This window comes from Salvia miltiorrhiza, chromosome 4 (genome assembly GCF_028751815.1).
Source record: "Salvia miltiorrhiza cultivar Shanhuang (shh) chromosome 4, IMPLAD_Smil_shh, whole genome shotgun sequence".
NCBI classification, from domain to species: Eukaryota; Viridiplantae; Streptophyta; class Magnoliopsida; order Lamiales; family Lamiaceae; genus Salvia; species Salvia miltiorrhiza.
In genome coordinates, this window is record NC_080390.1 from 48,247,806 (window position 1) to 48,272,673 (window position 24,868).

General features: G+C 38.1%; 4 protein-coding genes and 1 long non-coding RNA gene across 9 annotated transcripts; 2 read left to right on the forward strand and 3 right to left on the reverse strand.

The window, feature by feature from the left end:
- Window positions 1–2,275: 2,275 nt before the first annotated feature.
- On the reverse strand, window positions 2,276–6,801 carry LOC131023955 (chloroplastic group IIB intron splicing facilitator CRS2-B, chloroplastic-like). 2 transcript variants are annotated; one of them, XM_057953622.1, is made up of 9 exons: window positions 6,501–6,801; window positions 5,439–5,661; window positions 5,206–5,290; window positions 5,051–5,118; window positions 3,880–3,930; window positions 3,677–3,750; window positions 2,778–2,836; window positions 2,628–2,704; window positions 2,276–2,556 (listed from the first exon to the last, which is right to left on the reverse strand). In XM_057953622.1, exons 1-9 carry the CDS (start codon window positions 6,593–6,595, stop codon window positions 2,440–2,442), a joined length of 849 nt encoding a protein of 282 aa, XP_057809605.1. In that variant the 5' UTR covers window positions 6,596–6,801; the 3' UTR covers window positions 2,276–2,439. The 2 variants fall into 2 exon arrangements, with proteins under 2 accessions (XP_057809605.1, XP_057809606.1); XM_057953623.1 differs by lacking the exon at window positions 6,501–6,801 and adding an exon at window positions 5,828–6,011.
- A 5,615-nt stretch (window positions 6,802–12,416) lies between these two features.
- LOC131023956 (plastidic glucose transporter 4-like) lies at window positions 12,417–17,052 on the forward strand. Of its 3 annotated transcripts, XM_057953624.1 has the most exons (14): window positions 12,417–12,480; window positions 12,791–13,020; window positions 13,474–13,588; window positions 13,702–13,769; window positions 14,109–14,241; window positions 14,330–14,429; window positions 14,509–14,621; window positions 15,096–15,189; window positions 15,308–15,461; window positions 15,693–15,839; window positions 15,925–15,998; window positions 16,239–16,327; window positions 16,417–16,531; window positions 16,722–17,052. In XM_057953624.1, the coding sequence occupies exons 2-14, from the start codon at window positions 12,945–12,947 to the stop codon at window positions 16,905–16,907; spliced, it is 1,464 nt and encodes a 487-aa protein (XP_057809607.1). In that variant the 5' UTR covers window positions 12,417–12,480; window positions 12,791–12,944; the 3' UTR covers window positions 16,908–17,052. The 3 variants fall into 3 exon arrangements, with proteins under 3 accessions (XP_057809607.1, XP_057809608.1, XP_057809609.1); XM_057953625.1 differs by having other exon boundaries at window positions 12,465–13,020; XM_057953626.1 differs by lacking the exon at window positions 12,417–12,480 and having other exon boundaries at window positions 12,487–13,020; window positions 13,477–13,588.
- LOC131023957 (protein DETOXIFICATION 12-like) lies at window positions 16,865–18,946 on the reverse strand. Of its 2 annotated transcripts, XM_057953628.1 has the most exons (7): window positions 18,740–18,946; window positions 18,121–18,665; window positions 17,944–18,030; window positions 17,814–17,870; window positions 17,505–17,743; window positions 17,230–17,435; window positions 16,865–17,169 (listed from the first exon to the last, which is right to left on the reverse strand). In XM_057953628.1, exons 1-7 carry the CDS (start codon window positions 18,944–18,946, stop codon window positions 17,119–17,121), a joined length of 1,392 nt encoding a protein of 463 aa, XP_057809611.1. In that variant the 3' UTR covers window positions 16,865–17,118. The 2 variants fall into 2 exon arrangements, with proteins under 2 accessions (XP_057809611.1, XP_057809610.1); XM_057953627.1 differs by having other exon boundaries at window positions 16,865–17,435.
- On the forward strand, window positions 17,308–19,147 carry LOC131023959 (uncharacterized). Its single transcript, XR_009101568.1, has 2 exons — window positions 17,308–17,440; window positions 17,524–19,147. It is a non-coding gene; the product is annotated as an uncharacterized LOC131023959 (long non-coding RNA).
- A 458-nt stretch (window positions 19,148–19,605) lies between these two features.
- LOC131023960 (histidine kinase 1-like) lies at window positions 19,606–24,477 on the reverse strand. Its single transcript, XM_057953629.1, has 11 exons — window positions 23,076–24,477; window positions 22,754–23,001; window positions 22,521–22,680; window positions 22,296–22,422; window positions 22,128–22,217; window positions 21,846–22,040; window positions 21,699–21,768; window positions 21,562–21,604; window positions 21,316–21,456; window positions 20,209–21,198; window positions 19,606–20,108 (listed from the first exon to the last, which is right to left on the reverse strand). The coding sequence occupies exons 1-11, from the start codon at window positions 24,225–24,227 to the stop codon at window positions 19,896–19,898; spliced, it is 3,429 nt and encodes a 1,142-aa protein (XP_057809612.1). The 5' UTR covers window positions 24,228–24,477; the 3' UTR covers window positions 19,606–19,895.
- Window positions 24,478–24,868: the final 391 nt, after the last annotated feature.

Below are 24,868 nucleotides of genomic sequence, written 5' to 3' on the forward strand. Positions count from 1 at the left end.
GCCTAAACGATGACTTCAAGTGAGCAGAGTATCACAACAAGGCCTATAGGCCAAAAGGCGGAAAAAAGAGATAAGAGGAAATGGAAGAAGAAGACCCAGTCGTCGGCCCAATGGGAGAAACAGAAAAGAGCTGTCATGGCCATAGAAAACATGGTTAAAGTCATGAATGTTTTCTCTTCGACGCAATAGGACCTCGCCGAGTCCATTCTCATGGGCAATGATACATTGACACTGACTCCAGAAGAGTTGGAGTTTCACCAAAAGTTGGTTGCAGCAATCCACCGTCGCCGATGAAGGTGAATTTTTACTATAGTAATTTTATTTTTTTATTAATATAGGGTTTAATTTTATTTTCACATATTTTTTTAATTAATGTAATGTTGAATTTTAATTTTAATGAAATTTATGTTGTTAAATTCAATGTTTAATTTAATTTAGAAATACATTTAAAATAAAAATAAAATAAAATAAATAAAATTAGAGAGCTCCATTGTGGGGAAGTGTCTTTTAAGTGGTGGGAATCACCTAAGAACTCCTTTAAAGGGCTCACTAGTGTGGATGTTTTGAGAATTTGTATTTTGATAATTTAAGGTTTATATACTCCATCCGTTCCATTTCAAATGTCTCACTTTTCATAATGGGATGTCTCATTACAAATATCTCATTCATTTTTTGGTAGCATATCTGTCTCTATACTTAATATTTAAATAATTTCCACCAACCCACTTTATCTACTAATTACATAGTATTTCTTAATTTTCGTGCCTAAAAATAATGGGACATTTGTAATGGTACGGAGGGAGTACTAATTAACCAACAGTTGATATGTAAAATGCCAAGTAAGAAAATTATGATGCATATGTAGAATTAAATACGGTCAATATTTTAATTTGGGTAAAATTTCAAAAAGTTTAAGGTTTTGTATTAATAGATCAATAAAAAAATAATATTAGTTAGAGCAGCCGCAACGTGGCTCTATGGAGGGCCTCGAGTCGTGCTTCTTAGAGACGGCATGCGACGTTGCGCCCCCGCATTGATCGGCGACTTGTTTGTCCGCGCTGGGCTCTAGCTGGTTGACAATGGCTCTTTTGCCAAAATTTTAATTTTTTAAAAATACAACAGTTGTAGCAATGGGTTCATTTGCAATTCTTTTTTCTTTTATTTGTTTATAAATACCACTATTTCATTCATAAATTTTACACCACAATTCATACATTCTCTCTCCATTTCTTCTTATTTTTCTTCTTGATCCCATTTTCTTTTTAAAAATAGATCATCATGACTTTCAAAATTGATGGAGCAACCAACCAAATTCGTCGGTGATCCCAACTTTTTCTCCGATAGGCTTCTCGTCATTCTCTTAAATATCCAACACATTCAATGTGGACGGGTCTTAAAGGCATTAACTTGAACGACACTCAATTTATCTATCTCCAAGACGACGAAGTCACGCACCGACTATACCCCGGGGAAGACCGAGCTCATTTGCATGCTTTGGGCCGAGACAACCCACAATGCTAATCAAGGGCACCGATCAAAATGCACTAGTCTATTGGGGTGAAATCACTTGGAGATTCAACGAAGGTCGCCCCACCGGCACTGCGACTAGCGACAACAAACAAATCAAGTCGTACTTTCAACGCGTCCAAAAGGACATCAAACTTTGGGAAGCCGCGTACAAAAAATGCCGAGCTAATTGGGGGAGCGACATGAGTGATGATCAAATCACTTAACAAGCTCAAGAAAAATATCAAGCCAACAATGGGGCTTTATTTAAATATTTTGGGGCTTGACGAAGGACGTCCACTCTTTAAAGCGTTCGAAGAATTCCGAGAAGAAGGTCGAGTCGTCGACACAAGCAAAAAAGGGAAAATACTACGAGACAATTAATAGAATCGCAAACTCCATCAAGACTTTTAGCCAGACGCAACGCGAACTTGCTTCTCGAAGCAGACAAATTGAAGATGGAAGCGGAGGAATTGACCTTGCACAAGTCAATGGCTGAGGAGTTAAAAAACATCGAGGATGGAACTAATTTTTTTTTTATTATAATTTTAATCTAGTTTTAATTATTGCAATTTCTTTTTAATTATTGTCATGTTTAAAATTCAATTTAACCAAATTTTTAATTTCAGAAGGCAATATTTATTTAAATTTTGAAATGCATTTAAATTTGAGAAACGAGAAATAAAATATTTAAAGCCCGTTTTAGAGCCCCCAATGTGGAGGACGGATTCTTAAGTGGGGTTGAAGCCCCAAAGGCTATAGATGCGAATGCCTTAAAAATTAAAACTTGAGTATACTTGGTACATTTTGAGATATAACATCGATATTTTCGGGTGAGATTTTTAACCCAGTGGCCACTAATACCTGTAGTTGATAAAGCCCAGAGAAGATAGATAGCATTCTTTATATCCTACATTACATCTCTAAATACAATCAAACTTGATGATACTTATATTTCTGGCCAAGATTGAATCTTTTTATTCGACCAGTGAATCCTTCTAGAACAAGGCTCCTCGCCGCCTCGATACCTTGTTCCAATGCAGCATCCACCTGTTCACTAACAATTTAATTTAACCCTTCCAACCCTAGTACACTCCAACAAAAGTTCATAATCAGCATACCTGTCTTCTTTCCAAGGTGCTGAATTTCTGAAGAAGAAAAGCCTTCATATCCATTGTACCAGGCGGATTCCCAATACCTGCAAATATTGGGTATGCTTTAGTCATGAGCTCTAGCAGTAGGACTAGGGATTCAGTTAAGAATCTACTGACCTATGCAAAACCGGGGAAATTCACGACGCCCATCTAAGTGTTCCATAACACTCTTCACCCTGTCAAACAAGAACCCTAAGCTTTTACAAGATATCGTATAATCATGTGACTAGAGAAATTTAATTATTCATTTCGATAGATTGTTCGAACCAATTTCAATTCATGACAATCTGAATTTAGCATAAAGATATAATGAAGAGAGCAACTTATCAACACATGAAGTTACTAATAATCTTAGGGTGCATTCTCTTTGATGGAAAAGGGTGGAAAACATATATTTTCACTCTTTCTCCACTCTTTGCCTATGTTCTATAAGATGAATATTTTTTTTCGGGCAGGATGGATAAATTTTCCGGGCAACCCCCTTTCCCTCCTTTTCATTCCAATTCAAGATAATATTATCATGACGGGTATTTGATGTGATTATATTTTCCCATGTTTTCCATCCTAGAGAACATGGGACGAAAAAAATGGGAACCACTAAAATGTGATAGCATTTTTCCATATTTTATTATCCCTCGTTTTCTCATGATAAATTTGTAACCAAAGAGAATGCACCCTTGAAGACAAGCTCTGTTTTCAGAAAGATAAGCAAATAATGAAGGAAAAAGAATAAGAGAAAAGAAAGAAGAAGACAGAGAAGAACAAAAAATAAATAGAGAAAAAGATATCCTCCTAGCAGATGTAAAAAGAATGAGACAAATGAAAGGACACATACACACAGGGAACTGTGATCACATGACTTCCTAAATGATAAGTAACAATTAGCACGATCATAGTGTTTTTTCTAGAATTGCAAGTGCGGCACAAGAGAGTTCAAGACAAAATTTCAATCAATATCAAACTCATGAATGATTTCTTTGACAATTTTCTTCATAAGCTTTATCTAGAGACAATACCCATTGTGGTGACCATGTCCTCCTTTAGGTTGAAGCCTCAAAACTCCATTTGGCAAGCTCATCTCATCATAAACCTAGAATGGTTTTCCGAAAAGAAGCCAGAATTTGTAAAGTGTGGTTAAATCATGTAGTTTATTTATTTTTATAAAAAATGAAAAAAAGGAAAATTCCATTCCATGTAAAGATTTACAGTATGAGCTGACCAGTAGAATGTGACGCAAGGGCACTTGATAATATGCAGCCAGCGACCCAACCTGGTCGCATGGGACAGATAGAAAGAATTAGTTTCATAAGAAAAGAAATATCTACAAACTACACTATACTATACAGAAAGGCCAAGGGCAATTCATAGTAGACATTACTAGGTCCTTAGAATATGATATTAAGGGGGCGTTTACTTTGCATGATTGAGTATTTTTATCCTTCATACTAGGATTGTTTCAATCCCACCCTTTCAATGGGATATAAATCAAGCAAAACTAGCTCAAATGATAAAAGATATCAAGGGCCTTGGGATATCCCAAAGTTTCAGCCCATCTAAGTAAACAAGGGATTAGGCTTACTATTTTTATCTATCAAGGCTAATCATCCAATGTAAACGCCCCCTAAGTCTTCTAAAATACTCTGTATGATCGAAGCTAAAGTTGCCAGCGGTAGAGTTGATTCTGGTCAGAAAAATCATGCTTCAAATATATAATCACCAAATTCCATTAAGATGAGTTCGAAACCCAATCCAAAGAAGATTCAATTGAGCTGCTTAAGGATAGTTCATCTGATCAAAAAATCACTTGTTGCACAATATCTCAGTAGAAAACACAACCTTTTTTTTAGCATTGGGAGGATTACTACAGAACGAACAAAAAATAAAAGGTCTCCTATTCTGCTATTCATCAACATCATTCACTGAAGGCTGAATTCACCCCATTCCAGAGTTATGTGACATTTTAATAGGGAATGCATACTCTGATTAGCAACAAGCAACAAATCCATGCTAAACTAGAAAATTGCTGCAAAACTTCTTATATATGGAAAATGACTATGGCTAGAGTTATGACCTAGATAACGAAATTGGTATGTTATTATTTACAATAATGCAAACTTGACAAAAGTACTATGTAGCAAACCAATGGCATGAGTATATAATGTAATACATCATACAAGGGAAACTCTTGTTTTGCAGAACATAGCATCCATAGCTGAAGTTCAAAACAACAGCACTTAATCAAAGATTATTTTTTCATCACCAAAAGCTAGTAAAAGAACGAGGGCAGATTCCTCAAACAGACAAGGTTTTTACTCCTTACCATGGCTTAACTTTATCAAACATTAGAAACTACTTAAATTTAACAAGCATGCATAATGTGGAGAACAAACCGCTTCTCCGCTGAAGTTCATGTATGTCTGGGGTTTAGCTAATAAAACTGGTACTTCTCCAATTGAACCTGCACTGATTGCATTCAGACATGCAACTTAATGAATACTTCTTTAAGGAGGGCTAGGGAGAGAGAGAGAGGTGAATAAATAAGCACCTATGCCAACTAATGCTTTCGACTGTATAGTGTTCATCACAATGCCTTCCACTTGAGAGATGCGATCAACCATTTCAAACCCGACCTAGTTTTCATAAAATCACAAAATTTTCACAGTAATAAGGTGCATATCATATCCTATTTCATAAGAAGTTGATAAGAATAAAAATAGGTTCAAGAAGAAAAGCAGTAAGACATATGAAGCAATGCAAATCAAGAGCAGAAGCCAATACATTGTGGCGGGTTCCGTGATATTTGTTTCCAGGGTTCCCTAATCCCACAATTAGCCAAGGAGTGTACTCGGTCTTGACCCCATTGGGCTCGGCTGTGGAGGCAGAGACTCGAAACCTTGTTGGAGCTGAATGCTTTTCATGACAATTTGGAACTTTCACTCTGGGATAAGAGATGCTGCTGCTCGTGCAAGTATTAGGAAAAGAAACTGCATACAACATCGACCTGAATACACCGATTCTATATCAGATAATGTTTTGCATATTATTGAAACCCCATAAACATTTTAATTTTCAAACAAAAAAAACCCCGAGCTTTCACCAAGTGAAAATTGAAAAATAAACTAAAACGAGGAAATAGGTGGGAAGAGGGCGGGGGAGAAGAGACGAGCCTTTATTGATAGGCCTCCAATCTGTTATAGGTAGCACGAACAAGTGTTTATTGCCGTCGCCTTTGCTGATGAGAGATTGTTTTACAGAAGAAACTGTAAATGTGAAGTGCGTACCAATGTCGAGAGTAGCAGGAATTGAGAAGAAGAAGCAGAAGCAGAAACAAAGATGCTGCGGCTTAAGATTTATGGATATTTTCTTTGATTTTTACTACTTCGAGAATTTTAAGTGAAAATTTAAAGGCAAAATCTTGTGTACACCCGGGTGTACGGTACACCCGGGTCATACCCTGCCCAAATCGAAAATTCCATGTATAACCCTACCCGGAACCCATCTATATTAATAATAATAAAAAAAAATTAAAATTCCTACACCGCAGAAACAGAGAACACGCCTTTCTCACAGATCTCTTCTCTCACAAAACAGAGCACACACAGCAACTACGCCGCATCCTCTCCGGCGAGAGCCGCCGTCAGCCACCGCCGCAGCACCTACTCTCTATCTTGTCAATCCTGCCTCTCCCTCTCCTCTCCATTGCTCGATTCTCTCAGACATCTTTCCATATCTGCTATTTTTACGCTTAATCTTTAATTATCCCTTTAAACTAGCCACACAATTAGCTACATACAAAACCCTCCATTAAAATGCACCCAATTTGAGGAATGATTCGAGTACCTGCGCTTCTGGAACCAGACTTTGATCTGTTTGGGCTGCAGAGAATTTGTTTGGGCTGTGGAGAATGGAGCATTGGGCTGCAGAGAATGGGGCATTTCCTAATGAGCTGCTGGCGGCGCAACGAGCTCAGGTTGGGGCACTCGGAGTATGGATGCTTAGTTGGAAGATTATGCCTTTATTTGCTGCTTGCTAGATTATGGCTTAGTTGATTCATTTGCCTAGTTATAGCACACTTCAATTAAATTGCTACGGATTTATGTAGATGGGATATGTTGGGAAGAAACTGGGAATTGATTTTGTGATCTCCACCGATGATAACTTTTACACTAATAAAAATAATGTCATTTTTATAAGTTAGTAGTGTTATTTCCATGGAGTATATAATATTATTTATAATAATGTTAGTATCATTTTTATATAGTATTATTTTTATAACTTGATAGTGTCATTTATAAAACAGAATAGTATTGGTGTCATTTATAGAACTATATAGTGTTAGTGTTATTTGTAGAAAAGAAAAGTGTTATTTATAATAGTATTAGTGTCATTTCTATATAATGTTATTTGTAGATCATGATAGTATTATTTATATAACATGATGGTGTTAGTGTCATTTATAGATATAATAGCGTTATTTATATAAATGATGCTATATAGTTCTACAAATGATACTAACTTATAATAGTGTCATAAATGATACTATATAGTTCTACAAATGACACTATATAGAAATAACACTAATTATAAAATGACACTATTATCTTATATAAATAACACCAACACTATTATATTTTACAAATAGTACTATATAAATGACACTATTATGATATAAAAATAACACTATCATTTCAAAATCTTAAAGTGTCATTTTGAAATGTTAAAGTTTCATTCGTAATGACGTAGTGTCCTTTCAAAATCTTAAAGGTGTCATTTCAAATCTCATAGTGTCATTTTGAAATGTTAAAGTGTCGCTACTAATTTTATATTGTTGTTTGAAATCTTAAAGTGTCATTCCAAATGTTTTAGTGTCATTTGAAATATTATAGTGTCATTTCAAATCATGTAGTGTCATTCGAAATCCCATAGTGTCATTCGAAACGTTATAGTGTCATTCAAAATATTATAGTGTCGTTCGAAATCATGTAGTGTCATTCGAAATCTCGTAGTGTCATTCGAAATCTCATAGTGTCATTCGAAACGTTATAGTATCATTCGAAATGTTATAGTGTCATTCGAAATCATGTAATGTCATTCCAAATCTTATAGTGTCATTCGAAATGTTATAATGTCATTCGAAATTTCATAGTGTCATTCAAAATCATGTAATGTCATTCGAAATCTCATATTGTTATTCAAAATCTTAAAGTGTCATTTTGAAATGTTAAAGTGTCATTTCGAATGTTAAAGTTTCGTTCGAAATCTTAAAGTGTCATTCGAAATGTTATAGTGTCATTCAAAATGTTATAGTGTCATTTTGAAATGTTAAAGTGTCATTTCAAATGTTAAAGTTTCATTTGAAATCTTAAAGTGTCATTCGAAATATTATAGTGTCATTCGAAATTATGTAGTGTCATTCTAAATATTATAGTGTCATTCGAAATCATGTAGTGTCATTCGAAATCTCATTGTGTCATTCGAAAATATAATTTTAATAAAACGAAAAAAGGAAAATTACAAGAAGAAAGAAAAAATAAGAAGAAAAAAAACAAAAAAATGCAGAAAGAAAAAGAAAAAAGAAAAAACGAAAGGGAAAAAAATGCTAAAAAAATGAAGGAAAAAAAACGAATATATATATATATATATATATATATATTAAAGTGTCATTTACTAATAAAAATAGCGTCATTTGGATAAATTAAAAATGTCATTTAAATTGAAATATAGTATCATTTATTAATGCATATAGTGTTATTCAATAAGAAAAATAGTGTCATTTTTAGATATATAAAAAGTGTCGTTTACTAAAAAAAATAGTATCATTTAGATATATTAAAAGTGTTATTTGTAATATAAATATAGTGTCATTTATTAATACCGATCGTGTCATTTATCAAGAAAAATATTTTAATTTACAAAGAGAGATAGTATAATTGAAAAGGGTGTCATTTATCAAGAAAAATATTGTCATTTACAAAGAGAAATAGTATAATTGAAAAGAAGAAGAAAAAAAGGAAAAAGAAGAATGAAAAAAAGCTAACCACCAAAATTTCGCCCAGAAGGGGATTCGAACCTGCGGCCCTCGTTAGTGAGGCGCAGGTTCTACCCAACTGCGCCAGCTTTCCAGTTGTTAAGAAGAGTGCAAATTTCGTATATATTATGTAATTTTAACCGGGTCAAATTTGACCCGGGTGCACCGTGCACCCAGGTGCACACAAGAGTGCCTCAAATTTAAAATGCTAGCGAATAGTAGTAGATAGTAGTGGATATTGCATTGAGTGGAGTTTGAGTCCCACTATTATTATAAGTGGAAATTTATGGACCCTACTTCTATAAATGGAAGTAGAAAGGATATCACGAACGGACCGAAATAACAAATGTGGAAACAATATCGCGGACGGAGAGAGTAGTATATGAAAAATGTCATTTTTTATAAATACTCTCTCCCTCAACTATAAGTGACTTGCATTTTATTTTGGGTAGTCCCATTATAAATGGTCTGTTTTTATAAATGAAAAAATTTAATATTTAAAAAAGTATAGGTCCTATCACTTTCAACCAATTTATATATTCTCCTTGATTTTCGTGTCAAAAAAATTTGAATCACTTAGAGCATCCACAATGGTGAGTTAATATTGACTCTTAAAAGTGGTCTCCTCAATTGTGAGCTAACACCCACATTGGTGAGCCAACTCTCTTGGCTCTTAAATTTTTGTTTTAATTTATATTTAATTTTAATGTTTGTTTTCAATTAATTCTAAACACTATAATTAATAACATAATTTCATTTGAATTAAAAATTAATCCTACATTGATTGAAATTGAAAATTGCATTACAATAAAATAAAGTCCTAAATTACTTCAATTTTAAAAAAATAACATAAAAAAACTACAATATATGATAAGTTGTTGCGTTTCTTGATATCTTCCACCAACTTCAACTCGTCAGGTTTCATGCCGGAGGTATCCTTACTAATTATGATGTCGTCGGCGAGGTCGCGTTGGACTTGGGAGAAGATGCCCATAACCTTGATCATGTTCTCCATGGCTTCACATGCTCGAGTTTGTTCGTCGGACGACTCCGCCTTCTTCTTGCATTTGTCTTTCTTTGCCGCCTTTTGTCTTTGGGGGCCTTGTAGAGATACTTTGCTCGCTAGAGGTGGTCGTATAGCGACTATCCGAACCCTCGGAGCGTTTGGATGAATAGACATCCTCGTCAATCGTCGCGAATTTTTGACATTCGCCAAGCATGTGGGTACTTGAAGATACCACCGTGCTCGGAAGCGTAAATTTGTTGTGCTTGAGAGGTGATTTGCTCGTCGCTCATGCCGGAGCCCCAATTTACTTGGCACTTGTTGTAGATGGCTTCCCACAACTTTACGTCATTTTGGTCGCGTTGAAAGTGAGACTTTATTTTCCTCACATCACGTTGGATCGTGCCTTGGGGCCGTTGAGCATTGTATTTTTTGAGGATATCGCCCCAATAGCTTGCTCATTTTTGGTCAGAGCCTTTGGTGGAATCGCATGTGGCCCTTTGTTTGGTAGACTGCGTCACAACATAATGGATGTTATCTTCTCCACCTCGGGGTCGGTCGTCGCCGCAAATTGGGCGTTCAAATTTATTTCCTCAAGATCCGCCGTTTGAAGGCGTTAGAAGATTGAGATAATGGCGAGAATGCATTGTCGGGAGAATTTGGATTGCCGGGAGAGGGATTTTGGGAGTGATTGCTCTAATATTTAGCCCAACCATCTTCCATGATTTTTGCACAAAAAAATATGAAATAAATAATAAGAAGAAGAAGATGAATGAAAAGAGGGTGTGAAAGTGAATGAAAGAGGAACAATTTATAGATGATGAATAAAATAGGTAGGAAAAAAAAAAAGGCAAGAGAGCCGTTTGGGAACAGCTCCCCTGCCATGAAAGTGAATGGAAGAGGGACAATTTTTTTGTGATTGGGGCATGTTTCACACGTGCCCCATCAAAATGTATTATGCGTCGAGCAAGGAAAGGGGGGACTCGTCACGGAGATGGTTGGCGCGGCATTTGTGGTGGTGGTGGTGGTTACAGTGGGACGAAGGGAGTATAAATTTTCTCTGTCTTATTCTTTTTTTTTTGAGAGGCAGTTTATGTCATATTCTTCAAATACTCTTGATTACTAACACTTTTTTAAATTCATAATTAATTAATTTTTTTAAATAAATAAATTATGATGGCACAAAAAATGGCTTTTCGAGTCATATAAATAAAAAATATAATTATAATTCTTTTTTTGAGGAGAAATATAATTATAATTTAAAAAGGCATCTGACCTGGCACATCAAAATTTCGAGACCCAAAATTGAACGCTCGCATTTTTACTATAAAATTATTGATAGTTGATCATTTAAATAAATATTTCTGAATATGATTCAAAGTGAAAATTATCCATTCAATTTTGTATGTCCACATTTACTGAAGTAGCTAGTCTTTGGAGTTGTGTTGATGTGACCAAATGAAAGGCCCAATTTTATATTGGGCTAAGTTGAATAAACTAAGAAAGCGTAAGCCCAGTTTACTTGTTCGTACGACAGGGAAAGATGGAAAAACAAGAAGACAAATGAATTTTCCTACTTGTAGTGATCTTAAAGTTAAAACCAAATATACCATGTTCCCCAAAACTATCAGATTTTCAAATTTGAAGACATCTGCTTCTTCTTGTAGTTTGTGTGGCGTTCATATGTCCCATTCATAAACACAATTAATCACCTTGTAAATATCATCACACAACACCGTTGTGGGCGAATGATCTAGAACAACTTTAGTTACCATTATAGAATTGAAGAACACTTGAATACTTGTTATAATCTTTAGTAAGAGCATGCATATTGCATTAAATGACATGGAATTATATGATATTATTGTGGAGTAAAATATGTAATCTCATTTTTTCTATAAACACGCGGCAGATTATAAATAGTAGTAGACGACAATTAAGTATCAAGTGTAAATTTGGGACGAGGCCAACGCCAACTCCTATGAGACAGAATAAAGGCGGACCTCGGGCAAATCTAGTGTGGGGCCGAACGCCACCCCTATACGGGACATAACAGAACAAATCTTCAAGAGCTAGTAAAGCAATTAAGTAAATTGTATTTATATTTTTTAATTTCACTTAACTTCTTCAATATCATTCAACTTTCTTAATCTCATTTAAGACTTAAATATGACTAAAAGTGATAATTATGGACACATGACATACCGCAAAAAATGCTAACTACTACATAAAAAAGGGACAAAAAGTATTATTCACTCATCAATTTTTCACTCAATGCAATTCACATACGTGTTACCCTATTTTTCTTTCTCTCTCTTCTACAATTGACATACACATAAATGTATATAAAACACCTTATCCTTGTTCATTTTCCCGCAATTATCTAATGCCACCAATCACCGTGACACTCATCTTTTCTTCAATTAATCCACCCATTGCAGATATATTCTGCATTATTCAGAGTAGTGATGGATTATAAATAATATATATTTGTTACTATTTCCGAACTTGTTATGTCATTATAAAAAATTCTACCTCCCTTAATTTTCCTATATCTGCCTGCAAAAAACTACAATTAGTATATGCAGTAAATTCCAAATACGCTGCGATAATCTGCTGTTTGTGCACATTTGGATATGGTTGGTACCCAATGACGTGGCAATCTTCAGTGTCTGCCACATTCTTAAACGAGGTTTACATGTCACGTGCATCAAATCTAGTATGTATGGTAATAATATGAAAAAAGATATAGCACTTGTAATAAGAAATGCGAAGAAGATGATGAAAAGGTTTGAGATCTCCACTCCACCAACTTGCTCACTCGCGAACAAAATACTAATCATCTTCTTAGACTTACTGGATCTCCTAATTCGACATTTTCCGCCTCATATTTATCTCCAATTTTATTCATTTTTTCATGTTATTTTCGCTGGATCGGTAGTCCTTCATCCATCGATTTCATGTGGCGCTAATGCTTCTTAATTTCGCAATTAAGTCGCCTTCTGACTTGCATTCAAGTGTCCGAGCGCCGTGCATTTTACGGTTTAACTTTTTTGATGTAAAAATTACTGTTTGTTGACTTTTGTGAAGTGTTGACAGGCTATACTAGTGGAAATGCAGGCTTCCGCTTTCTCAATCAGAGCAAAATCGTTTCCCCCCCTACAGGATCCTAGTTTTTTGTTCAAGAGAAACAGGTTCACGCTAGTGAGTGCCGCCGCCGCTGATCCCAGAATTAGTGCCGGTTCCAGTTCCAATGGGAGGAAGAGAGAGTGTTCAGAGTTTGAACGGATCTTCAGCCAAGAACAGATCAGTCAGAGCTCAAGCTTCTGGTTTGTATTTTATTCAATTTAATTCTCAACTTTTTGGTTTTTAATCGTGATTATGTTCAATGTGGGAGCTGTCCTTTGTGGTACTTGGGTATAATTTTGACTACACCTTTTATGCCCATGATTAGTTGATGTGGTTATGCTGTAAAACCAACACTAATGTTAAAGAATTGAGCTGGGATTGGTGCAAGTATTCTTTATTACTCACGTTGGTTTTATGTGTTAAACTGCATATTAGATAAGCAAAAACTGTAGTCACTAGTATAATGTAATGGTTGGTACCCCCGGACGTTGTCATTGTTGTAGCTGCATGTGTTCTTCCTAGTCTTAATTTGTGTATTATTGTGTGACTTTGATTTGCCCTGTTTCTCAATGCTACTTGAGTGTTGGAATTAGTGTACACATAGCACTTTCTAAGTGGTTCATTGAGATATTAGTGTTTTTGTTGAGTGACAGAAGATGATCCAGAGGATCTTGCAACTGCCAAAATCCAAGCGAAATCATCTGGAAATGTTTATCCATATGTTGGTGTTGCTTGTTTAGGGGCCATTCTGTTTGGATATCATCTCGGGTATGAATTTCATATCTATTTTCATTTTTTGATGAACGATACATTAGGCTACAACAACATAGACATTTTCTTTGGTTTTTGGTATGTCCTTCTGTAACACTTATCTTCTTCAGGGTCGTAAATGGAGCTTTAGAGTACCTAGCCAAGGATCTTGGGATTGCGGAGAACACAGTGTTACAAGGCAAGTTGTTATTGAAGTCCTTTTAGGGTCCATATGGAGCAATTCAAAGTGGTGCAAGTGAACATACCATATATTTTTATTTTTTGGGTTAGTGTAGAACTGGGAGAAATATAAGATGCATCTATCTTGCCATCTAAAATTTCCTGGAAAGCCAACTGGTTGGAAGGTATAATCCATCACGGTCAATGACTTTTCACATCAAAACATTACTCTTGTATTGATTTGGGACACTGATCATAATATCTACAAAAAGAAGTTCCTATTTGTTAATACTCCAGGCACGTATCTTCTTTCTTATTAGGAAGTCAATGTTTTATATGCTGCCTATTTTTAACTCAGGCTGGGTCGTTAGCGCACTTCTTGCTGGTGCTACTGTTGGATCTTTTACTGGAGGTTCATTAGCTGATAAATTTGGGCGAACGAAGACTTTTGTGCTGGATGTAATTCCACTTGCAGTTGGTGCATTTCTTTGGTTTGTATTAGAATCCATCTTCTGATTTTTGTATTTGATAACAAAATGATGATAGTACTATTATCTAAACTGTAATCATGTATCTCAGTGCCATAGCAGAAAGTGTAGAGACAATGATAATTGGTCGTGTGGTTGCTGGAGTTGGAATAGGCATATCATCAGCTATTGTGCCTCTTTACATATCCGAGGTAGCCTTTTTTTATGCACCTGTTATTTATTCTTTCCTTGATTATTGTATAATACATCTGACACTCTTTCCTTGATCAGATCTCACCTACTGAAATTCGTGGTACTCTTGGATCTGTCAATCAATTATTTATATGCATTGGAATTCTAGCAGCATTGGTAGTTGGGCTGCCTTTGGCGGGGAATCCATTGTGGTATTTACTTCTTGCAAATATGTCCTCGTCATGAAAAATGTATTTTATACTAATTGTTTTTAACTATTGAGATATGCTGGAGATAGGTATTTTGTTGATAATCTTAGGCTCCTGACAGATTGAAAACAGTCTCATTTTTTAATATTCTGATTTTCATCTGGTTCTTGTAATACGACCTATGTCATATGCCATAGAACAACCAAGTTTACAAGTTATAAATGACAACAGAATTAATCTTATCACCATCATCTCTAGCTTATTGTCGCCCGATGAGTCAAAATGTATTTATTCTTTATTAATCAATTTTAAAATATTTGGACATGGTAACACAAAAATCGTCCCTCTTTTGATGTCTTTGACATCGCCTTCAGTGCAGTATCACTTGGATGGATAATATAACTTGATTTACTCCCACATTTTTTAATTTCTATTTATTGTCGATCTCATGCTGCTTTTGGTCTCTGTTGTGAAAAGGTGGAGGACAATGTTTTCTATTGCAATTGTTCCATCTGTATTGTTGGCGGTAGGAATGGTCTGTTCTCCTGAAAGTCCTCGATGGCTTTATCAGGTTACATTGTGAACTTCATAACATTGCCTGTTTTTTGACAAACTTATATATGCTTGCTTTGATTGCTTTTTGGTGTGCATTTGATAAACATGCTAAATGAGGCACATTTCTACTGTAGCAAGGGAAAATTGCTGAAGCCGAAGTGTCCATAAGGAGGCTATTTGGGAAAGAAAGAGTTGCTGAGGTTATGGGTGATCTGGATGCAGCAGGTCGATGTTCCTCTGAACCAGAAGCTGGATGGCTTGATCTTTTTAGCAGCCGCTACCGGAAAGGTATTTACAGAATACAAGAGTTTTTATGAGATTGAGATTACATTTCCCTTTTCGGAAGCTACAATAATGTAGTATGCCTCCCTATTTTACTTATGCATTACATTAGCCATGGTTCCTTTGTATATAGAAAATGATTAAGCTACAGACTGCATTGTTGTAGTCTTCATTCCTTATAATTACTCCTGCAGCATTTTTGGGTGTCCTGAAAATTTATATTATATCGTGTTGCAGTTGTGAGTGTTGGTGCAGCTCTCTTCTTGTTTCAGCAGCTTGCTGGGATCAATGCAGTTGTTTACTACTCTACTTCAGTATTCCGCACTGCTGGTATTACATCTGATGTTGCTGCCAGTGCTCTGGTTGGGGCTGCAAATGTTATTGGTTAGTTTTATTTTCGAGGTTCTAGAAGACGAATGAATAAGGAAGTTATACAGACATTTTACATATTGTGTGTACATTTTGCCAGGCACAACTATTGCATCCTCATTGATGGATAAACAAGGAAGGAAGAGTCTTTTGATTACAAGTTTTGCAGGAATGGTATGATTCATTTATATTAAGTTTGATTGTTTAGTATCCTTTATCCTACATTCTTGCAAAATACAAATACATTAAGAAATCTAAGTGAACATTTATGCATAGGAACTATTGTGGACATTAGTGCTGTAAGTTTGTTGCATTCTGGTCTCATAATTTGCGTTATTCCTGTGTTTCCCTTTCCGAGCAGCGGTGTCTATATTTGATTGTTTATTCATAGATATCAGTTTTCTTCTTTCAAAGGGTTCTTCCATGTTGCTGCTTTCCCTGACCTTCAGCTGGAGGGCTCTGACACCTTACTCAGGCACACTTGCTGTACTTGGCACTGTCCTGTAAGTTTTTGTACATTCCAATTTTAAGCACATTTTTCCTTTTTGGTATATAAATTTTCCGAAACTTGTTTCTATGTTTATTTGTGCAGTTATGTGTTGTCGTTCTCTCTTGGTGCTGGTCCAGTACCTGCTCTGCTACTTCCTGAGATTTTTGCATCAAGAATCCGAGCAAAAGCAGTGGCTTTATCTCTGGGAACGCATTGGGTAAGAAATCTATTTTGGCATTCTTTTCCTGTTTGATGTTGATTTCGTGTCACTATTGGCCTCAGTCTTTTCAAGTGATTATGAGTCATCCGTGACAAAAAGTTTCTGGCATAATGGTATCTATAGATAGAAAATGTGATGGAAATTGGGTTGGTTATTATTGAAGTCGGGTGTTTCTTGGTTGTAACAGATAGCCAATTTTGTGATCGGGTTGTACTTCTTGAGCGTTGTGAATAGATTCGGGCTGAGTACAGTATACCTGGGATTCGGTACCGTTTGTATTCTAGCAGTGATGTACGTAACTGGTAACGTGGTGGAAACGAAGGGGCGATCTTTGGAGGAAATAGAAATTGCTCTCACTTCACCAACTTCTTGACCATGCACATATCTCATTCACTCATTTACATCACTATCAGATCTAGCTACAAGTTTTCATTGGAATGTAATGAGTGGTGTGCTGTGTAGACAATTTTCTTTCACAATAATTTGATATAATACGAGATCGCCTACCTACTTTATTATGTCTTGCATTTCACTGTTTCCTGACATATCTATGATCTCTCAGTCTGGCTTCCAAGTTTGAGTAATTAGGGGTGTGACGATGGAGCCTCAGCGACTCTCTCCTGTGCCTCCGTTGCCTGTAGGAAGTTGATGTCGTCAATTTCAAAGTAGTAGGAAAAGCTGAAATGGGTAGGTACCTGTTTGTTCCAGTTGGTGAATCCTGTTATAACTGACATAACGGTTGATTGCAACACAGAACCAATGAGTATCCCTATCCATAACCCTCTCGCGTTCAAGTGCACCGCGAAGCCCAGGGCTACGGCTGCCGGAACCCCCACCACATAAAATGCGCCTAAGTTCACATAAGCACCGATGTGTTGCCACCCACTCCCTCTTGCAATTCCTGATGTACAACAACCATTTACCTTACCCATGAGTTTCTTAGGTGGTTGATTAGATTTAGGACACTAACCAGAGATCACTACTTGCAGGCTATCAGTGATGGTGGAGACACAAATAAGTGGAGTCATCCCAGCAATGTAGTTCACCACCTGCCTCTCGTTGCTGTAGGCACGCCCTAGAACGTGGCGCAGGCAGAGGAGAAGGATGCTCACGGCCACAGTTTCAGCCACAGCAAGAAACATCGCCACCCAAACCACCAGCCGCGCCTTGTCCGCATTTCCAGCTCCTAACTCATTCGAAACTCGCGTGCTGCAAGTGAAAAACCATCAACACACAAACCACGTTGATATTTGATTTGATATATGAAGAGAAAGCCAACCTTGCTGCAGCTCCAAGTCCATACGGAATGGTGAGATGCAATGTCGAAATAGTTAGGCTGATCATTCAAAAACCATAAGAGATGCTCAATATATATAAAATATTGAGAAATGATGAGTGTTGCAGATTACCATATTGACAGCACTGATGTCTCAAGCGTTGGATTGGGTAAAAGGCCGGATACCAAAACAAGCACTTCCAGCGACCACCATTTCAGGCTACAGCATACCATATATAAATAGAAAAAGTTAGAATAGAAGCAAGGCAAGACAGAGCAAAACAGAAGAAGCCAGATGAGAAAGCAGTACCAAACCATGACAGCAGAAGGAGCTGCAAAGCGGAAGAACTCCCCTATGTGCCGGAAGGCCTCAACGGAGAAGGCCAAGCGCGTGGCCTTGCATGATGGTGAGTATCTGATGTAAACTGCAAGAACAAAGACATATAACCAATTGGATATACAGACGGCCGTAGCTGCACCACTACTCCCCATATCCAGCTTATAGACGAGAGCCCAAGTGGTGGGAATGTGGCAGCACAGCACCACAAACGAGCTTACCACCATCGGCAAAACCAAGCTCTGAGTTTGCAAGTATCTCACAAGAGGCTTTGAAACAGCAGCAGCAAACAGGGCGGGAATGAGGCGGAGAGAGTAGTCTCGGGCTTGGAGGGAGACGAGGGGATCCTGCCCCATGGCCACCAGCAGCTTCTCCATCAACACCCACGCAAGGCTCACCGGGATGCACACTGCAGCTAGTGAAAACACGGCGCTGTAAGTGTAGACGCCCAGCTTCTGGTACTGCCCCGCGCCGTAGGCCTGCCCGCACAGAGTTTCCAAGCCGCCAACCAGCCCTGACTACACAACACAACCAAAACTCATCACTATTTAATTGTGTTGTGTACATAGCTAGCAAGAGATGAAGGAGTTACGAGAAGGCTGAAACCGGTGACATTGGTCAGAGAAGTGGCGATGGCGACGCTTGATAGCGTGAGGCGGCCGAGGTGGCCGACCATCATCGTGGAAACCACTTGCAGCAGATACTGCAACATCGATACCAACACCATCGGCCCAGCTATGTACCCAACTTTCTTCACTTGTTGCATCAAATCCTCCCATTTCTTGCCTTCTCCTCTCATTTTTCTACACACGCGCTGGTTTCTCTACTTGTATAGTTGGAAGACCCCCAAATATATAAGGGGTATTAGTTTGCGTAAGTTATTTTAAGGAGTTTATAAACTCAGTCATAATGTACGTGGGTGTGCTGAATTAGGCAGTGGATGCACGTGTATACAATCTTGAATTGATTGAAATAAAATTCGTAATGCCAGCTAGCTTCACGTTGGGTACGCGGATTAGAGGGTTTGTGTGTGAATTTAATATGATGAGATGCAGGGGCTATTATATGTCAACATGGTAGTACCATGCACGGAAGTGTACATTATATGATGATCAATCAAATAAACTACTCCTCACCATGCCCATGTTAACTCCTAATTTCTAATTGTTGAGCTATTGCTAAACCAAATTCTTCTACAAAACGACTAATAAATTGGAATACCACAAAATCTGGATTTGGCTTCTGCCTGCTGCGAAGACAGGAAAATTAATCTGGATTTGTTAATCGATACGAATCAGTAGCAAACTACTGCTAGTCCAACTCACGCACATAAAAACTAAAGTCCTACCACCACATCAACGACGTACTTCAAAAGACGAGAATAAATAAAAGAAATAGATACCTCGTTTGTTGTCGTGATGATAAAGCGATTAATATATTTGTAAGACAAAATATACATGTAGCAAAGAGCTTTTATGTTTTCAGTTACTTGGTAATATCGATAAAACAACGCTTAGAATCATTTCAAGAAAGATAAAGGAGGAGCAAAACACAAAAGCTTGAGCACTAAATTTACAAATTGGCTCTATTCCATCTACAACTTCTGTGGACAAACCTATGACTCTTTGCTCAAACTGTATATCTTATCCTTAATACAAAATCAAGCACCAAGGCTTAGTTAACATGCATTGATAGAATCGGAATATGAGATGAAACATATGACTCTGACTCTTCTTGGAAGAGTCGGATCACATTCCTTTAGTTAAGGAAAGAATGGTGGAAATCATAAGCTTGCAGTCTATTGGTTTTGTTAGATAAGCATCCATGCCAACTTCAAGGCATTTGGCTTCATCAGAAGACATTGCATGAGCTGTGAGTGCAACTATTGGAATGTGAAAACCGCTTCCACATTCCCATCTTCTTATTGCTTTTGTTGCTTCATACCCATCCATTTTAGGCATCTGCAAAATCCACACCAAATTAAACACTATGAGAATGTCTAGTTTGTTGCTGATCAACAAGCAGAAATTGCAAGTTAATATATAATGGTAGTAAACTTACTTGACAATCCATCAATATCAAGTCATATGGCAATGCCTTTGCATCATTGTATTCATTTGACTGGATCTTGTTTTTCAGAGCATCCACTGCCTGAAGCCCGTCTCCTACAACCACGATTCTTGCTCCCATTTTCTCCAGCATGATCGTTGCAACTCTTTGGAGGATGATTGTGTCTTCTGCAAGAAGGATGCAGAGGCCCTCAAGAGGCCTTTTTTGCTCATTCACAGCCTTATGTGAGCTTGCAGCACCTTGAATCTCTTCATGATATGATTTAGTGGAATATCGTTCTTTACTGAGGCTAGAGATGCCGTCTTCTAGATTTACATGGATATAATCGGCACAGGAGTTGCTCAGCATGTTTTGAGACAGAGGTCCTCTACTGAAATACTCACTTCTTCTGACTCCAGCATGGGAGCTTCTAATCATCGTGCAGCTCTCGTTATCCAGCTTTTCAGAATCATCTGAGCTAGCAGAAGGAGACTGAAGAGCATCAATTTCATGGAATTCATCATCTGCTACGGGAGTTTGTAGGTGCAAGTTTCTGTCTCTTTTTATGATTGCCTCAAAAATCTGAACTAGTTTAGCTTTGTATAGAGGCTTGTTAACCATTAGTAGATGCCCTCTTCTGCGGAGTTCAGCCTTGATAACTTTGGAGGTGTCGTGATTCATGATCCACGCGAAGTTGGCTCTACCAGCGCAGTACTCCTCTAGAAAATTGAGCTGCTGCTTCCACAGCTCAGTGCTCAAGTCGAGCAGTCCAATGTCGATGATTATGATGAAAATTGATGCAATGCTGCTTCCCAAGTTTGATTCTTGAGTTTCTGAGCGTGGCATCTGTGAGTTCCCATTAGTGATTCTTGCATTGAAGAAATCTTGAAGATTTAGTGTCAGCTCATTCCAATCAGATGCTTCATGTGTTTGAACTCCTTTTTCGCGCAACCATCTTGTCATAATCAATCTGGTCATTCTGCCATTAAGTGCAAGCAACACCTGTATTCAGCTTCAATAATTAATAGTTTCTAAAGCTTTCTAAACTACCATACTACATAAACTTTCATTTGCTTTTTTGAGGTTTATCATTGGTCTTGAAAGTGAAGCAAAACTCACAGTTAGATTGTGGTCTTTGAAGTCTAATTGGTAATGCTGCTTCGTCGTCTCAGCAGGCGTGTTGAGAAGCAGATACAGCTGCATCAAAGTTCCCGGTCCACTCTTCTTCACCACTTTGATTTCTCCATTCATCTTGTTCACCTGCCAAAAGTTTCGCCGCCATTAAAGTGCAAGCAAGAGATACAACATCATAGTGAAACTCATCAACTTGGAAGTTTATTTTTCAAGAATCCATGCATCTCTCACCAAGGTTCGGACGATGCACAAACCAAGACCGGTGCCTCCATGCCTGAGAATAGAATATGTTGTAACCGAAGCTGTCAAGGCGAGATTCCTTAAATTTAAATCTAGAATTGGATTCTATGGAATTATAAGTAGCTTACAGCCTTGTAGTTGAGGGATCAGCTTGCTCAAAACTCTCAAAAACTGATTCCCATTTGTTAGGATCAATTCCTGGTAAGAAAAACAAGAAAGTTTAGAATGTTTGATTGTGTATGCACCCTGCTGATATAGGATATGTAAATATATACCACAGCCAGTATCATCAACTTCAAACCAAAGAATCATTCTGTTGTCTTTCTTGGAGCATATCTTCCCATGGCTTGCTTCTCGTTTCCGTTTCAACTTTTGTGCACACCACGACTCCTTCGGATTAAGGGAAGACTCTCTTTTCTTACTATCTGCGTCTACAGTCTCACACCATCCGCGCAGAATGATGTATCCAGCTGTCACAAGCACAGATCATTCATTACCTTCACCTCTCAAAATATTTGTTTCAAGTGACGTTTGATTATATTTTTTTCCTCACTTACAGGTTGTGAACTTGATAGAATTGCTAATCAGATTTGCAAAAATTTGAAGAACTCTTCCAGAGTCTCCTAGGACTACTTTAGGCATATCATCTGCAATGGTATAGAACCATGTACAAGTTAAGCAAGGAGAGGTAGTAGAGATAGACGAGAGACGGGTAAGACCCATACCCGAGAGATCAAGAACAGTCTCCACGTTGTGGTTAATACGCTGCACGGAAAACATATCAGTAAGCCCTTCAAGCTCTCTACCTAATTCAAACTCAGTTTCTTCTAGTATCAGTTTTCCTGATTCAACCTGCACCCACCAAGTATGAGATCTTGATTCATTCCACGCCTTCCAATTGTTGCTACACGACACAAATGGTACGTTGAAAGATGATTGTTAACTTGTACCTTGCTGAGATCCAAAATGTTGTTAAGAAGCCTCAGCAAAGCATTAGAGCATTTGCGGATCTGTGTGATCATCGCTTGCTGTTCACTGTTGAGGCAGTCGTCGCTCATGAGGATATCCAGCAAGCCAATCACGGCAGCCATAGGCGTCCGAAGCTCGTGGCTGTGACAAGAAGAAAAGTTTATCAATATATGCAATGAAGAAGCAAAGTCATGCATGATCTGAGGCTGCTGACCTCATGTTTGCAAGAAACTGACTCTTGTAGTTGTTGGATGCCTCGGCCTTCCTCCTTGCATCGAGATGACTTATCAAGGCAGCGCGCAGCTTCATCTCCTTGGAGACTCCATTAGTCAAGATGAAGATGCAGAACCAGCCAACCAGTAGGATGCACACAGAAGCAGATATCAAAATCATCAAAGTCTTAAAAGCCTTGTCATCCACTTTCCCCATTATATATTGCCTGGGAATCATGATAACTCCAACCTGCAAGCAATCAGAAATGAGCAAACAGTGTGGATGAAAAGGGAAAGCAGGAGAAGAAGCAGTGCAGGAGTGACCATAGGAAGCCTCTTCAAGTTGAGGAAGAAGGAGTCAATGTAGTAAAGGCGGTTCCCAAGCCTGGCGCTCTGAATATGGACTTCTTGACTAGGAGGCAGCTTGTTCCCATAGGCTTTACTCAAATACTGGGCCCCTGACCTAATCACAGACTCCTGAGAATCGGCAGCCATCATAAGCTTAGGGCCGGACGTAGAATTCATGAGCAGAGGAGTGTTGGTGGAGGTAGCAAGCAGCCAGCCCTCCTGAGAGGTGAGATAGATGTGGCCACTGTGAAACTCAACCAGCTCCTTCATCAACTGCCCCACACTATACAGAGCAGTAGTAACGCCCACCACAGCAACTATGCTCTTGTGGGAAGGGTCCCAAACAGGCAATGCTGCAGAGAGCAAGGGCGAGTCACTGTATTTGCTCACAGCTATATGCCACGAGGCCGTGCCATCAGGGACCTGTGAAATCCCGGCGATGTTGATGAGCTCATCGGGGGGGATGGGGGCGGCCTTGGCAGTCTTCTCCCCCGTGCTGGGGTCCAGAGGCTCGCGGTACCAGATTGCAGACATGTTGTTGTGGATGGACTGGTCGTTCCAGCCTTGGTGAGAGGAGAGGAGATTAACGGAATAAGAGGTGGCTATGGAGTAGTTGGTGAGATCGGAGTAGATGTAGTATGTGTTGTTGCTCCGGTGGTTGCGGTGGAAGGCCTGCACGAAGCCGTTTCTGTAGCTGAGGGTGATGGAGTTGAGGGCCTTGCGGCTGGCGAAGAGCGCCCAGGTGAGCTCCTTCATGACTTGGTAGAGGTCGAGCTGGTCGGCTTGGGAGGCGGCGGGCTTGTTGTAGCGGCGGATGACGGAGTCGGAGAGCTTGACCTGGGCGGTGGCGACCTCGACGGTGGAGTTGAGGATGTTCCACATGCGGAGGAGGGGGCGCTGGAGGAGCTCGTGGCGGAGGCCGTATGCTAGAGTGTTGAGGGATTTGGTGGTGTAGACTCTGGTGATGTGCCATGTGAGGAGAGTGAGCAAGCCTATCAAGATTGCCAGCATGATCATGATCGCCAGCCGAACCACGAACACGCTGTAATACGACGACGAAACGCACAGGTATTGGCACTCCTCTTCTTCCACATCTCTCTGGAAGCTCTCCGAAGATGCCATCATCATATATATCGAATTACGGATCAAGATTCATTCATCAATTTGCCAGGAACACAAACATCACAATGAGAATTCAGACTAAAGTTGGAAGAGCATATTTGAAATCAAAATCAAATCACCCACTTTATTAATGCTGTCTCGTGCTGCTGTTTTTTTACTCACCTATCTCCCTCGTTTTTCACTTTTTTTTTTTTTTTTTCACTATTATTGTTATGGCGGAATATGGTTTGCTTTGCTCAACTGTGAGAGAGAGAGAGAGAGGGGGGGAGACTTTACTGACCTCAAGGAATATATGGACATAAGTCAATATTACAAAATAGATACAAAACTAAGACTACTTACTCACATATTACAACATATTTTATTTACTGACATGTCAAAAAAATATTATTGGAAACACAAAGTTGGTTATTCACTTACTACTAATAGGATAAATATATATAGATCACAAATTCACATTTTTATTAGTACTAGCTGTGTAATTAATGTTATTTTTATTAAATAATTTATTATTTTAAAAAAATTATTAATTCATTACTTTTATTAGATGATTTATTGGATGGATATATTTATTTATAAGCCTTATCAATAGCTAGAGAAATATATCACATAGATTTAGTGTAATATCTAATAAATTAATATATATT